Source organism: Gallinula chloropus, assembly GCF_964237585.1.
Source record: "Gallinula chloropus genome assembly, chromosome: 16".
Lineage (NCBI taxonomy): Eukaryota > Metazoa > Chordata > Aves > Gruiformes > Rallidae > Gallinula > Gallinula chloropus.
Genome location: NC_140101.1, coordinates 10,663,593 through 10,679,501, shown reverse-complemented (window position 1 = coordinate 10,679,501; position 15,909 = coordinate 10,663,593). Strand labels below are relative to the sequence as shown.

Genomic DNA, 15,909 nt, shown 5'->3' with positions numbered 1-15,909 from the left:
CACTGATAACCAGAGTAAGGTCACAGAACACAGAAGGAAGCCTGGCTTCACTTCCTCAAAAGCTCTCCTTTTGGAGTCCTGCTGCCCCGTGGAGCTCCACCACCTCCAAGCAGCAGCAAGGTGTTTCTGTTCCTTCTCAGGCTTTCCCCAGCAATACCAGCAGACAAAGATCCAGCAGGACATGCCACTTAATCCCAGGCTGCTCCCACCTCCCTCCCATTCATTCCAGCATGGCCTGGGCTTGTAGAGCAGAGGCTGCCCCCATGGGCAGCAGAGTGTGCTTGCTGGAGGCACATCTTCACCCACCCCTTTCAAAAGCCACAGTGACTGTTCCAAACTAGAGACTTGAGATTCACATCACTGCTCCTACCTTGGCTCCCTAAAGCTTCACCCTTCCCTGTGGAGCTCAGCCAGGGAGCTGTTCTGAAACCAGTATCCTCCAGTATATGCAGGGTCCAAGCTCCACCTTCACCTCTTCTGACAAGCATTTTAAAGACCCTGGTCACTGTTCATGTCCTTTCTTAGGCTATTCTGGTGTCCCTGCAGCACTTGGCACCGACTCCACAGTTCCTCTACCTCTACAGCTCTCTTCTCAAGCCCAAGACAGCTGTCGTAGGTGGTGTCACAGATCTGAACTGGCCCATAAACCTGAGAAAGGCTGCAGACAAGCTAGCCAGCAGCAGAGTGATGTGTGCCTGTACAGTTCTGATCCAGCTTATCTGTGGTACACTCAGGGATAGATATAGTTCTCTGGAGACAGAGCGCAAAAGCCTCCAGCTACTTACACCTTGGGAGGAATAACAAAGGTCCTGCACACTAAGTGGATTAAAGTGCTTTACAAGCATCTCACTGAGGAGGAGTATTTATATAGTGCACACCTCAGGCTGAGGCATCCACTATGAGGGAAAGATGTAAGGAGGTCAGAGGAAGAATTAGGGAAGGCGGGGGAAAGAAATGATGAAAGTGAAAAGCCCCAGGAAGAGACCAGAGAGGAGTCCCAGCAGCCCAGACAGCAGGCTGGATGAAGGTGTAAGTGGAGGAAAAGGAGAGGTGGGAGGGCTGACTCAGCAGCCAGCTGAAGTGAGGGTATGACACAGCACAGAAGATAGATGGAGACAGCAGCACCAGCATGGTGCTGGACAGGAGAGGTGGGTGGTGCTGACAGAGGTGTGCTCCTGCCAGCCCATGGAAGCAGTCAAGTCAGGCCAATACAGCACCAGCCTCGAGCACCAAGGAGCCTCTAGGGACTGAAATTCCTTTCCTAAGTGGGAAGAGCAGAGCATTAAGGCCAGGATGGCAACAGCCACATGCTCTAGGAGAGGCCCAGAGAGCAGAACACATAGCAATGTGTCCCAGCTGCTCCCAGGAGTGGGGAGTGCCCCAGTGGGATGGAACATGTTTAGGAGTGTGCTCAGACCCATCAGTGACTCCTCGAAGCCGCTGGTCAGGAACACACTGGAGAAGCAGCTTTGGATTTACAGCTACTCCACACTACCTCAAAAGCTGGGTTTTCTGCACCACAGACACGCTGTGGTGATCAGCAGAAGGCACTTGGTGCCAGAACTCCTGCAGGTACATGAGGTCCCTTGCAAAGGGGAACCACGGGAAGATGATGCCTTTTAAAAGAAGGTTAAAGATGGCAAGCTAGAAAGGATGAAACCCAGGGACATGTTATGAAATTTGCTTAAAACTGCTCTCCTGGAGAGTCAGGAAGGATCAGGAAACTGTTGTTTGGCAATTCAGTAATCCTGTATGTCCCTGGGAGCTCCCAGGATTGTCTCTTCCCCCCTGCCCCAGCACCACAAGCTTCAAACACTAATGACAGCAGCCTGACCAAAGTCCATCCCTCCACCTGCCTGGAACAGAAAAGGCAGTCACCACCTTTGTGCTGAGGGAACCAACCCATGCCTTGGGGGTGGAAGCATCAGTTCTTTATTAGTGTCAGCTACAGGAACAAGTAAAACTACAGAACCCAATAAATTCACTAAAAATGATGATTCATCAGCACTTGACATTTCCTGGGCAACTGAACCAGGCTGGGTTCCACACTACTACTCACAAGATGCATTCAGGAGCAAGAAGAGAATTAACATGGGGATTTTTTTTACAGGTGCAGGGCAGGAGGAAGCAATTCTACAGGGCTTACAATATACACACAGAACAGGATGGGGCATTCAAGTCAAGCCAGGGTGACTGTATGAGCACAATTCCAAGAGCACGATGGGGTTGCTGCTGCTGTTCTCCAAAGGCAATGGCTCTCCGGGCACACGCTTGGTCCTGAAGTCTACAAAACAACCCCCCCCAAAGAATCCACACATGCAGTTTTCAGTCACTAAAGGAACAGTTTCATCCATACATTGAATTCACCTGAACTTGGATTAACACAGTTCCCTCACGACCACAAGAAAATACTATTGCCTGAATCACTTGTCAGCAGGTCCATCCCACCCCTGGCAGCAGAGCCACCTCTCCTGCCTGAGCTCACCCAGGACCAACCACATTTTGTCATTTCTGCAAGAAACACTGGGAAATCCCAGGAGAGGTTGTGTGCATCCCTGCTAGACCTACACAAGGTCCTTTCCTATCTCCCTAGCTGCACACTCATTGATAACAAAGAAAACACACATAGAACAGTGTCTCTGCAGTACAATTGGGTCTGGAAAGCAGAGGATGTGGTTTAAGTGGAATATTGCAGTCAAAGACACTGATGTTGCTCATCAAACCAGGTGTGGTCCAGGCAAGAAACCCAATCCCCAGTTCTAAGTCAGAAACCAGAGGCCCTGCACACACCAACACATGCAAGAGCCCCCCACACCTACCTGAGGTCACTGCAGGAACACCACAGCACCCGTCTTGCGCGAGGTGTCGGTAACCTGGTGCGCTTGGAGAACAGCGACTGCTTCCTCGATCTTACAACAGAGAGAAGGGGGGGGAAAGAGTTGAGTTGCTCTAACACAGGTACACACGAAATGCAATATTCAGGTCCTGTCCTCTGCACAGACCCTCTTCCAAGAGGTAAAAGATTAATAATAACAACACTCCAAGTTTGTTGCTTCTGTGAGAGACTGATCAGCTCACAGACCTCATCTGTCCCATCCCTAGAAAGGGCTAGGGCACCTCTCCTTTTCTACAGGAGTCAGAACTGTCCAGGGAGAAGTCACACTCCTCTGCAGGTGGAGCTGCCCGACACCACCCACAGAGCCCAGGCTCCCTCAAAGAGGCCAGTGAAAGGGAGTGCTGCCTCCACAGAGTAACACAGAATTGCTTCTCTGCAACTGTTCTGGTGGGAACTGAAGCTGAACATTCACCAGGAATAAGGAGGAAACTGGAGAAATCCTGCAGAGAGGCAGCCTTTACCTGGCTTCTGTTCTCAGAAGAATGTTTTCCTGATCATCTTTCTGGGAGCAACACCCACCCTGATTTTCCCTTCTTGCTTCCCAGCCACTTCCAAACCATCAGCTTGGTCTGTGACTTTGGGAAGCTGCTCCGAGCTTCTCCTGCTGCTGACAGTGGGCAGGCCTTCAGGCACCAGGTGTGATGCCATCAGCCCAGGGCACTTTCAGCTCATTCTTCACTTAAACCCAGCTACTTGCTCTCCCCACAACTCCCTGGCCCTGGCCCACCTTCTGGGACACAACCACCTCTCCTTACAGCAGCGAGTACTTAGCCCTTTGCCACGTGAATTCTTTGGGTGCTCCTCCCACCTTGGAGCGCAGGGAGTCGGGAGACTCCAGGAGCAGCAGCAGCTCCGAGTTGTCTATCTCCAGCAGCATCCCAGTGATCTTGCCAGCCAGCAAGGGATACATCGCGTGGATCAGAGGGTAGAGGCGCTCCCCTGCTCCAGACACCAGGGAAGGTGACATCAGCACAACGCAAGAGCAGCAGCACTGCCAAACCCAGCACAAACCCCCCTGCCGCCCCCAACTCTGTCCTTTCAACAGGAGAGGGGTATGAGGGGGGTGGAAAAACATGTTAATTAATCACTGCTAATAAGCAAATCCACTCTAGCATGTCACAGCAACCGTGTTTGCAGGCAAAACATGCCCAATGCCACATATCAGAGCAACCCCACAAAGACTCACAGCTTCTCCTAGCAGTTAAGTGTTGCCCATGACATGCAAGTCCACACACAGCCCCAGAGCTGGAGCTACTCCAGCAGAGCAGCCCCAACACCCACCTAGCATTTGCTTCTGCTCCTGGGGAGGGGCTGCTGCAAGCATGGATGCTGTCAGTGGCTCCTGCCCCTGGACGTGCACTGCAGGTTCTCCCACCTGGGGAAGAGCCAGAGAAGAGCAGGAGTTGGAAAGGCTGGAAGTGGTACACAAGTCCCCTGGCCTGTGGGAATGGTGTCTGTCACCAAGCCCAGTGGGGCATGTCCCCCTCCCGAGCTGCTCATGCAGACTCGGACATTGCCTCCTTGTATCCAAATACCAGCTTCCAGGAAAGCTGGAGCCAGGCATCACAGCTATGTGGCTACTGGATCTGTAGCCCCAGTTACCCCACAGGCCCCCAGGAAAGGTCCTTGTAGCACCAAACAGCCCTGGGGCTGCGCGGGGTCAGCAGCCACATCAGCCCAGAGCAGGACCAGGACCAACACACGCTGCAGTGACGCCGGGAGCTCGCAGAGCTGTTACCTGTGGGGCCACCATGGGCTGCACGTGCCCCATGGGCTGGATGTTCCTGACAGCTGAGGAGTACTTGTACTGCGGGGCACCCCGCGGCAGGGTGGGCGACGAGGGCACCCGGGCACTAACCGTCTGCGTCCCGATGTTGACTGCAACAGGGATGGGAACGGTTGTGAGGAGGAGCCCGTTAAACACACGCCTGTGCTGAGGAAGCTAAAGCTGTGAGGGAAACGTGCTCAACCAGAGGGTGGGAAGAATCGCTTGGTTTCCCTCCCCCAGGGCTGAAAGTAGCTCCCCTCCTCCCACCCCGGGTCAGTCAGCATCCCTGGGACAGGCAGGGCACTGCCAGCCTGCCCCCAGGGGCAGGAGAGCTGGTGAAGGCACCTACACCCTATTGTCTCTCCCCCAGAAACACCCATCTACATCAGTAGCTGTAAGATGGGCACAGCACCATGGCACCAAGGAGGGTGGGCTGCAAGAGCAAGTGCCCCAGGCTCACCCTGGCTCCCCTCCTGGAGGGGAATGAGGGGACAAGGACAAAAGGAGAGGGGGCAAGCCAGAGACAGCCCTCCTACTCCCCTTGCTTGTTTCAGCGATAAAACAATGCCAAAGACCACCTAGGGTTAAATTGCATGAAGCCAGGAGGACTGTAGGTAGATGCTGCCCCACCAGACAGTCCCATGTTTTGGGTTCCTCAGACCTTCATCCTCAGCTCCTTCTGCCTCTCCTCAACTCCCACCCACAGAGGAGCCCCAGAGGGGGCTTCGCTGTGGGGCCTGGGAGCATCCTCCCTCCCACTAACACGAAAGACAGACCTGATGGGATTGACACAGGGTTGAAGCACTCAGGACAGCAGCTCAGCCACCACCCCACTGCCCTGCAGCACCACAGCCACACAAGGCAGAGGGGACACGCTGGGACACAGGGGCAGCCCCAGCACAGCAAAGCACTGGGGATGCCAGCACAGTCTGGTTCTCAGGCCATAGCTCCACACACCTCTAACACGAGCATGTCTTACCATAAGCTTGGATTTGGCAGTGGTTCAGCTATGGCCAGTGAGAACTTCTGCCCAAGAGGTTCTGCCCCAACCTCCACCCCAGTCTGAGCACTAAGCCTGAGGTGCCATCACTGCATCACCATCTTTAATGAACATATCCAAGGAACAGTGGCCCACAGGATCCATCTGCATATCAAAAGCCTGTCCTGTTACCTGGAAGACTCCCATCTCCCCCAAAAGCTGCACACTTATTTACTACAGGCACTGCTCCAGTCCCTTCACATATGGGGGCACCGTGTGGGCTCCTCCACAAACACCCCCACAGACCTCTTCAGAGGCTGACCCAAACTTGCAGCAACCCCCCTCGCCCTCACACAGCTGCTGTGGCAATGCCTGAGCTGGGTCTGTCCCCTACTCACCCACTCTCTGGGCCTGGGAGGGCACACGGGGCACCTGGGTGGAAGCCTGTCTCATGGTGCTGATGTTGGCCAGCAGGCGCCGGGGCGGCACGGCAGCCCTCAGGATGGGGGTAGCTGCAGGATACGCTGCTGTAGAGATGGAGCAGGATTAGTAAAGCTTCCTAGGAGCAAAGGCAGACATGGCAGGGAGTGACCGTGGCTGGGGAAAGCTCAGGAGCACCTCACCTCCAGGTTCAACCCCAGTGTCCCATCCTCCACTGCCCATCACCGTGACCCCTGCACCAAACCACCTGCACCTCTGCAGGCAGCAGCCCCACACCCCTGTGTTTCCGTGCTTCATGCTGGTTTTACAGACCCTCGGTCCCTAACGGAGCCCAGCTGGCACAGAGATCCCCGGGGGAGAGACGGGCTGACTCACGGGGCGGCCGGGAGGGCTGCGCACTCCAGCGAGTGGCAGGACGGACGGGGACAATGGGGCTGGGGCCATAGAAGGTGGCTCTGGTTTGTGGCTAGGAAAGGAGAACACGTCACCCAAAGTGACCTGGGAGCTGAGCCAGACCTAACACAGAGCATCTCAGCCACCCCATGCCCAGGCAGCAGAGGCAAAGCCGCACTCGGCAGCATTTTAAAGATCAGCCTTTGGTCCTGCTGCCTGTGTGTCCTCCAGCAGCTCCCCCTGTCTAATCCCCATGAGCTTCTGCACCTCTGTAACCATTCTCCATCCCTCCCTTTCATCAGGGGACTCACTGTCCATGCTCACACCCTCCCACCAAACTCCTCCTTGGTTTCCTCCTGCAAGGAGCAGCCAGTAGCAACTAACCCCCCACCCCATGGCCCGGAGCACCCTCAGCCCACCAGCATTTTGAGAAGCCCTGCCACTTGTGTGGATGCCCAGGGCTGAACCCTCCCAGTCCCACAGCAGCGTGTGCCCCATCCACACAAACCAAGGTACGCTCCTCCGTCCCACTCCCACCCCCTCCTCCAGCCCAGGGGAAATTCAGGTCCTGGGAACTCACCTGGGGGATGGGGGGTAGGAAGTACCCTGGGGGGGGCTGGAAGGAGCCCAGGAGAGGGCCAGGCAGGGCCCTCATGGTGGCCAGTCTTTGCATGTACTGGTTGGTGAGGATTGCTTTCCGCTCCTCTTTCCTTTGAGCGAGCGCGACGTAGAGAGGCTTAGTGCTGACAATGCGCCCGTTCATTTCTGTCACGGCCTTGGTAGCCTCTTCTGGGGAGGAGAAACATACAAACCCAAACCCTTTGCTGTGGCCACTCTCTGTCATCACCTAAAATTAGATTAGAACAAGACAGTTAAGTCCAGAGGTCTCTGCAGCACCCGCGAAGCACAGTTTGGGGGTGAGGGGCGTGTGTGGTGTGTGTAGGGGCATGTGGGACCCACAGGCACCCCATCACCCCATCAGAGCTCCCATACCCTGGGTGGGATGGAAGGAGCTCCACAGAGGGGGTTTCTCTGGGGAAGGGGAGTGTTCGCTTGGGAAACCCAGCAGGTTTGGGAAATGAGGATGGCAAGCCCAAGATTTGCAGCATGTGATATTCCAGGAGGTCCATGCCCCCACCCTTGGGCCAGCAATGCTCCAGTGCTTAATGCCACAGAGCCAGTGAGGGCTGGGATCAGTGGGACACCATACCCTGCTCAAGGGCCAGGCAGCATCCATCCCTGGATGCTGTCCCTGCAGCTGGCAGGTCACTGGTACCTTAAAGCCAGACCATCCCTCCATGCTGGTACCCACAGCCTTCAAGAGAACCTTGACACTAGTCTCGGTGGCAAGTGACACTTTTATGGTTCTCCAAAGGGCAGAAGCCAGCGTGTCAGCCAGGCAAACCCCCCCTCACCCCAGACCAAGGCGACTTGTGGGTCATTTCAGTTGTATCAGTGTCCCATTGGTCCCTGGGAGTGGCTGCGTGATGTTTGGGATGCTGTGGCTTTAAGGTTCCACCCCCTGCACCCTGGCAAAGCTAGGAGATTGTTGTGAATCAGTAAGCTCCTTGGGACAGCACAGGGTGCAAGTGGCATGTCCTTCACGCTCAGCTTGAAATACAAGCCATCCACAGGATGATCATCCTGATTCATTTCCAAGGGCTGGACACACCGTCTGGCTGACCCCAGGAGTCCCAGCGACAGCACTGGTCCCTCACCTTGGCACTGGTGATGGTGCCGTAGGGAGAGAACTCTTTCCTCAGCTTCTCATCATCTATCCCATCATCCAGGTTCTTCACATACAGGTTGACCCCCTGCAAAAGGTCAGAAAAGCAGCTTAGCCTCCCCAAGGGCACGGTGAGCTCCCACAGCTTTCTGTGGGTTTCCAAGCTGGCTACATGTTTCACCAGCAGCTCAGAGGGTGGGACACCCCCAAACTTGTCCTCTCCAGAGCTGCTGCAGGACCAGTGACATGGAGAGGAGCCAGGACCATGCAGGCACACCAACTCATGGGCAGGATGCCCTGAGTGAAGATGGCACCTGACCATCACCACAGAGCTGCTCCAAACCCTCAGGATGTTGCCTCTTTCTCACACTAACATTTTAATTTTTGGAAAAAAGCAGATTGGTTTGTCCACCTGCCAACATCACCCTGGGCTCAGATCTCTCTTCTCTTCCCTGCTCCTGCTTCCCAGAACATCACCAGGCAGCGACTGGGTCCCTGTGTGGGTCTGAGCTGCAGAAGGGACCCAGCACATTGACTTGCTCTGGAGAGTCCCATGCTGTACCCAAGCCCAGGATGTCCCTGGATGCCTAAGGCAGACCTGCAGGATGGCACACCCTGCTCTCCCCTTACCTGGTACCTGCTCACTCGCTCCTGCTTGATCTGCTCGAACTTCCTCTTCAGCTCGCTCTGGCGCTCCAGCCGCTTCTGGGCCCGGCCCACGTACACCATCCGCCCATTGATCTCCTTCCCGTTCATGTCAGCCACGGCCTGCCAGCAGGGAGAAGGGCTCTGAGCACAGCAGGCAGCCCATGGCTCTTCACCCACCACCCCAGCGCAGCCTCACCACCTGCAGAGACACCCTGGGGAGGGAGGCAGAGCTGCTGCCCTTTCCCAGGTCCTGCCCATCCGAGAACCCAGGCAAGCATGAAGCCAGAGAGGTTTGCAAAGGAGAAGGGAGGTGGGAATATCAGCAGGTGACAAGCTTGGGTCTGAGACAGCAGATAGGCAGTGAGGAGCCTCTTGCCTTTTGGGCTTCTTCATGCTTCTCAAAGTTGACAAATCCGAAGCCCCTTGAGCGGCCAGTGCTGTCCATCATGACTTTGACACTTAGTGTCTTTCCTGCAAGAGGGAAGGAAAAAGTCCCTCTGAAGAAGGATGGAGTGGTGCCAGCATGCAGCATCATGCTTGGTAGCCACCATGAGACACCAGACCAACAAGACCAGACAGCTGTGCCAGCACAGAAGAGCCAGAGAGAAGGACAGAGAGCAGGATCCCTGCTGCAAGGTGGGAGCTGGAGGCTCTGTGGCGACAGGAACAATCTAGATGCTGCCCACACTGCTCTTGGCTTTCCAGTTTATCCAGCCAGAGCACCGAGCTCCTTCAGCCAGGAGTTCTCATCTCCTTCATACATGAGCTCACACACTGGGTTTATATAGAGGGTATTCACAAACGACTGAGTTAACACCAGCAAACCACAGCCATGGACTGTGGGTTGGCACAGCACTAAACCCTGTCACAACAGGCATCCTCCAGTAACGGACCACAGGGAAAAGCCTTTTTCCTTTAAATTCAGACCTGGTGCCTCTCATTCCCAGGGCTCCCATAACCTCACACATGGTGTTTTAAGACAGTTTCAGAAACCAACACAACACCCCACAGCTTTTGTCACCCAAGAAAGTAAACAAGCTTTTCAGGAGCACACCTAACACAAGGTATCCCCCACCAGTGCAGGGAAGTGCACATCCCATCCTGATGATCTGAGCCACCGCAGTCCTTCAGGGACATGGTGTTTCAGCAAGTCCAATCCCATTGAGAGAAGGGGCTCGGTACTCCAGGCAGTTCAAGCCCCCTCCCCAGCTTTCCTCACAGTTGCCCCAGCCCCAGTTCATCAGGCAGGAGGACGTTCTGCTTCACCAGCTGTACTCACCAAACTTGGAGAATATTTCCCGCAGCCTGTCATCATCCATGTCATCCCCGAAGTTCTTGATGTAGACGTTGGTGAACTCCGTTGCCTTGACCCCAAACTCCGCCTCGCGCTCTTTGCGGGATTTGAAGTGGCCGACAAACCTGCAGGGAGTGAGGAGAGGGACATGAAACCTCCATGTCCCTGCAGAGGGAAGATAGACATGGGCACGTCTCTGCAGGCCAAGAGGGACCCCTCAGGCTGTGCTTTGATCACCCATAAACCCACCCTTCCTTGCACATTCAGCAGTTGTCCCATCCCCGTGTCCCCTTACCCAGGGCCCACCTGACACTACTGAAATGGGAAGCATGGTGCCACAGCCCCACACTGAGGGTGTCTCCCCAGGGGCCCCAAAAAGATGCCACCAAGCACCAGCTCTCTTCCTCCGAGGTACCCCCAAGCCCTCTGAGCAGGCACCTGCCTCTGCAGAGACAGGGATGAACAGAGTAAGATGATGCAGTGTGAGCACAGAGCTGAAGAACAACAAAACCTCTTCCTGGCCAGACTGTGTGATGCTGACTGCTCAGATGGAGGAGCAGCCCTGCTTTGTGAGCACTTGTTACACCTCCTCAGCAATAACACACAGGGCTGGGCTCCTTCCTCACCGCTGGGTACAGTGCCAAACCACTACCCCACTTCCACCAGCATCACCCAGAGGGCTCACTGCCCCAGAGAGCAGCAGAGCCACCGTGCCCAGTGGGGATGGGATGGGAGGGAGGACAAAACAGAGAGCAGGAGGTGGCAGCCCAAGCAGAGCAGGCATTTGCTCCTGAGCGTGCACCAAAGCAAGAGAGCACCAAGCACAGAGCTGAGGAGAGGCTCTCCTCCCTGGCACTTACACCTTCTGGTCGTTGAGCAACATCCCATTCATGGTCTCAATGGCCCGAGTCGCTGCCTCGTGAGTCTCAAAGTGAACGAAGCCATAGCCACGGGATCCATTTTCATCACAAACCACCTGCAAACACAGGGTGAGGTGGGGAGAGGGGAAAAACCCACCAAACCACCCCGTTTTTCTCCATGCTTGCACATGAGCAGCAGGAAACCCCACATTTTCCTGGGGCATTTGCCCCCCTGACATCCTGCTCCCACAAGCACTGAGCTGCATTGAGGTGCCAGTGGCAGGTCAGGGAGCCAGATGAGAGCCCCTCCCCGGGATGCCCAGGGCCAGGTATCCTGCTGTGGCCATGGCAGCTGCATGCTGCACACAGCGCTTTATACAATGCCTGAGAGACCACAGCTCACTGAGACCCGAGCACCATCGATGCACCAAGCTCAGGCAGGACAACACACAACATCTCTGTGCAGGGATGGGGAAGAAGGCAGTGGGGCAGAGGGAAAAGCCCTCATTCCCAGGAGGAACACAGCAGGGTCTTTTGACTTCAAAGCAGGTGGGAATTTAGAGTAAACTTTGTAGAAAGCCAAACAAGAAAGTGAATTCCAGCTGGCTGGAGCACACTGCTGAGGGCACAGGGCAGCTCCATGGCTGTTTCTTTCCCTGCAGGGCCCATGGCACATGTACCTTGCATGAGAGGATGTTGCCAAAGGCGGAGAACGTGTCATACAGGGCTTTGTTATCAATGGAGTCATCCAGGTTCTTGATGAAAACGTTTCCAATCCCTGACTTCCTAAGCCCAGGGTCCCGCTGGGACCACATGATGCGGATAGGACGGCCTTTGATCACCTCAAAGTTCATGGTGTCCAGGGCTCGCTCAGCTGGGAAAGAAGTGAGCACAGAGCAGGAGAGGCAGGTAACAGACACATCAACTTCACATCCTACAGCAGCTGAGGCCAGCATAGAGTCAAGGACACTGTTGGACAGGGGCTCATTAACCTAAATGATGCAGACTGCTCTGCCTCCCAGGGCTGCAGGGCCAGGCAGGGGCTGCTCTCCTCCCCTACACCCACAACACTCCTTCCCTGTTATTTTTTCCCCTCTCCAATCAGGTCTGTCTCCCACAGGATCACTCATTTCACTGCAAGCTCCAGTTTGGCAGATGCCCAATTCATTTACCCAGTAAGGATTTCAGTCTCCAGGGCAACTAACCCAACACCTCCCCATCCGCTGCCTCGCTCCAGCACGAAGCACCTGCTGGGTACCACACTACACAGCGCTGCATCACCACACCGCCTGCCAGGCAAGAGGCCTCGTTCCTCCACACCACAAGCCAGAGGGCAGCTGGGCACCCCAGGGAAGGGCAAAAGGGGTTCTGGTGCCCCTCATCAGCTCCTGGAGGAAGGCAACTCTTACAAGTCACCTTCCTCCTCCCAACCAAGCCCAAAGCCCAGCAGCTGCATCCTCTCCACCTCTAAGCAGAGACGGGAGCTGGGCAGGTCACCTCAGCCACAGATCACAGAGCAGCCGGGGAGTAGTTACAATCAAGACCCAATGTTAGCAGAACATTCCAAGCCGTGACAGCTGAGGCATCCCCTCAAACAATGACCACCCCCTTTTCCACTGCCTTTCCCTCTCTCCTGAGGGCTGCCTTACCATCTACGGGCTGCTGGAAGTTTATGTAGGCATAGCCCAGCGAGCGGCGCGTGGCAACATCCCGGCAGACGCGGATGGACATGATGGGCCCAGCAGGTGAGAACTTCTCGTACAGCATGGCTTCAGTCACGTCTGGGTGGAGGTCCCCCACGTAGAGAGAGGCTAACGGATAGCCAGGGCCGCTAGCGTTCATGGTCAACCACAAAGCTCAGCTGCAGAGGAAGACAGACCTGAGGCTGCAGAGCTTGGCTTTTGGGTCATGTGCAGCAACCACCAACACACACTGGGGCTGCCTCCACCGCAGGGGTGCGAGCTGCGCCCTTCCCACCAGCAGGACTGGAAACGCCCCAAGGATGCTCCAGTTCCCAACTGTTTCAGGGATGTTGGTGCAAAAGCCAAGTCAGGGAGAACAGCACATGCTGGAGCCCCTGCAAACCTGGGAGCGGCCAGAGGGACACAACACACCACACACATGGGTTTATTCCTTCCAGCACTCCAAAACCAAGAGATATAAAATGGAATTTCATTCCCCAGCAGGTAAAGAGCCCTTCTCCAGCAGAGACATTCATTTCAATCTCTCCAGCCAGATCACACCGAGGAGCAGGGGTTTGCTTTGAGGGGCAGCCCTGCAGCCCACACCAACACAGCCTGCACTCCCCACAACCATTCCCACCTCTAACAAGGCAAACACAGGTTTTCAGCCAGCCCTTCCCAGAGAAACGAGCCTCAGCTTGCTGGTGAGGCCCCAAAGCAGGGAGAGTGATGCTCAACCCCCCCCTGCTTTCAGTTGGGTTTCAAGCTGCATGTGAGGATGCCGAGGGACTCCCAGAGCACTTCCCAGGAGAACAGAAGCTCCGGGAAGTTAAGCCCAAGTTCAGCTCCAAAAAGGAGCTCTTAATTCAAAGCCTACAACCCCTCTGGATGCCCCCAACAAACGTGCACACGCAGGACGGGTGCATCAAGCAGCTCCTCAGCCCCAGGCCAGCAACTGCCGGGGGCAGAAGACGGGAGAGCCATCCCAGCCCCGGGGAACGCAGCCCGGCCCCGGGACACAAACCCCACAGGCACCTTCCGCGCATCCCCGGCAGCACACGAGAGAGGCCGAGCGAGCGAACCCAGCTTCCCGCTGCAGCTGCCGGGCACGGAGCGGGGGAGGGAGGGGAGGAGCAAGGCCGAGCCGGGGAGCCAGCGAGACCCGGAACGGCCGCGGCACCGCACGCTGCCCGACCCAAGCAACCGGACCGGGCACACGCCAGAGACGAGGCGGAGGAGCGAGCTGCACCCCCGGCCCCACCGGCGGGGACCACCGGCCGCCACCCTGCCGCCCGCCCCGGGAGAAACCGCCCTTGCCGGCCCGGAGCCGGGCTGGGCGGCGTGACCCCGGTCCCGCACTCACACCGAGCACTCCGGCCAGCTCGGTTCGGCTCCGTGCCGCTCCAGCTCCAGCTGCCTGCACCGTCCGCCTCTTCCCACGGCGGCAGCGGGGGCGGGGCGGGACGGGACGGGCTGGGTCGGGTCCTCCCCGCCCTCCGCAGCTGCGTCCCGGCCCCGCCCCGCCCCGGGCAGCCCCCGGTAAGCGCCGCAGCAAGACCCGTAGCACCGGCGGGTGGAGGCAGCGAGCCGGCACCCGCATCTCCTCGTTCCTGTCTCTTTCCCCTCCCGCATCCCGCAGCCGCCGCCCGCTTTTCCCCTGTCCTCCCAAGTGCCCGGCGGGGAGCGGGGCTGCCCCGGCCCTGGGCACCGGCAGCGCTCGCTATTGCCTGCCCCCCCCCCCCCCCCGCACCTCTGGGAAATCACCCGTAAGATCCCGTGGGTATTCCCTGGAGTTCAGAGATCCAGGTGAGATACCCACAGCTCGGAACCAGTCCTTTATCATTAGGCACTTAGCAATCTCCCTCAGCAGCTCACAGGACACAGAACCAGGGCTCTGCCATCACCTTTGGGCTGGATGACATGAGTGACACCCTCATCCACAGGGATCGCACCATTCTGTGCTGGACACGATGGTACCTGTATGAGAGAGGATGAGCTGTCGTTAAACAACTTGTTGTGGAGCTGAAACCCAGGATGAAGAAGCAGGGGAGCCTGGGGCAGGGCACAGCAGTCCCACCAGCAGCTTCCCCAACACAGCTGCGTGGGGCCTGGGTCACTGGCAACCCCAGGCTTGGGGCAGACCCTGTGCTTGGAGACACACTCCCTCTGCTCCAATGCCTTTAAGCAGGGAAGCTAGCACAGCAGGTTGTGTGTCTTATGGTGGCTTCAGCTGAAGAAGTTGGATGGATTTAATGAAAAGATGGCTCCTCTGCTGCCATGGAGCCCTTGGACACTGCCTGGGAGGCTCTCAGCTTCTCATGCACCACCACAGTCCCCCAGGGTTAAAGTAAAGCTAACCCAAGCAGGGTTGCTCAGCTCCACACCATCCATGCCCTCAGAAGGGCTGGCTGAGGTGCAGACTAGGAGAAGCCTTGCCTTCCCAAAAGCTTCCTAGTGGTTCCCCACATTGAACTGCCTCAGCAGAGGTAAGATGAGTATCAGCACCAGCAATGAGAAGCTGCAGCAGCACCAATGAGATGAGTTGAAACATGTAGAGTACACCCAGTTTTCCTGTGGCTGGCCCAGCTGGAGCACCCCTTCCCAAAATGATACAATCACTTGGAACACAGATGAGTTAACTCCCTTAACTCATCACTGCTGCAGACCAGCCTCTGGGGCTCATCCTTTTCCCCAAATGAGAAAGCAAGGGCAGGAGATGTCTCCTGAAACAACCATGTTTGGACAAGTGCTCCATGACTCAGGGCTCTGAGCAGGACCCAGGAGGTTTGTCTTCTTGGAGGTGACATCATCAGCAAGATCATTTAAGTGCAGGTATAAGGCCGAAGTGAATGACAAATTAGCACTAATTACAGATCTGCAGAGGCGGCAGCACCACCTAAAGCCACACACAGGACAGCTCTGTGCTTGATCAGCACCTAGCTAGATTTTGGGTTAACACCTTTGCAGCAGGGAATCAAAGTTGAGGAGCATTATCTGCTGAGCACGCATCTGTGCCGCTCACTGCGGCAGCAAGGGGCTTTGAGAGGAGGGAGGACACTTGCTTCAGCCCCAGCCAACCTCCTCTGCATCACTCCAAGCACTTTATTTCCAGGAAGCCACATCTGGGCAGCTGCACCCCCGTTAGCACTTCTGCACAGCACCGGCTCAGATGAGCTGGGCGAACAGGTGCCTGTACAGGCCACAGCTCACTCGTGCAGCCAG

General features: G+C 56.4%; 1 protein-coding gene across 1 annotated transcript; it reads right to left on the bottom strand.

Annotated features, from left to right (window-relative positions):
• Positions 1–2,825: 2,825 nt before the first annotated feature.
• On the bottom strand, positions 2,826–13,008 carry PABPC1L (poly(A) binding protein cytoplasmic 1 like; the record flags this gene model as incomplete). Its single annotated transcript, XM_084271688.1, has 14 exons — positions 12,655–13,008; positions 11,686–11,879; positions 11,006–11,121; positions 10,131–10,270; positions 9,228–9,322; positions 8,834–8,971; positions 8,196–8,291; positions 7,058–7,324; positions 6,460–6,550; positions 6,042–6,170; positions 4,635–4,774; positions 4,178–4,271; positions 3,705–3,835; positions 2,826–2,909 (listed from the first exon to the last, which is right to left on the bottom strand). The coding sequence occupies exons 1-14, from the start codon at positions 12,845–12,847 to the stop codon at positions 2,826–2,828; spliced, it is 1,908 nt and encodes a 635-aa protein (XP_084127814.1). The 5' UTR covers positions 12,848–13,008.
• Positions 13,009–15,909: the final 2,901 nt, after the last annotated feature.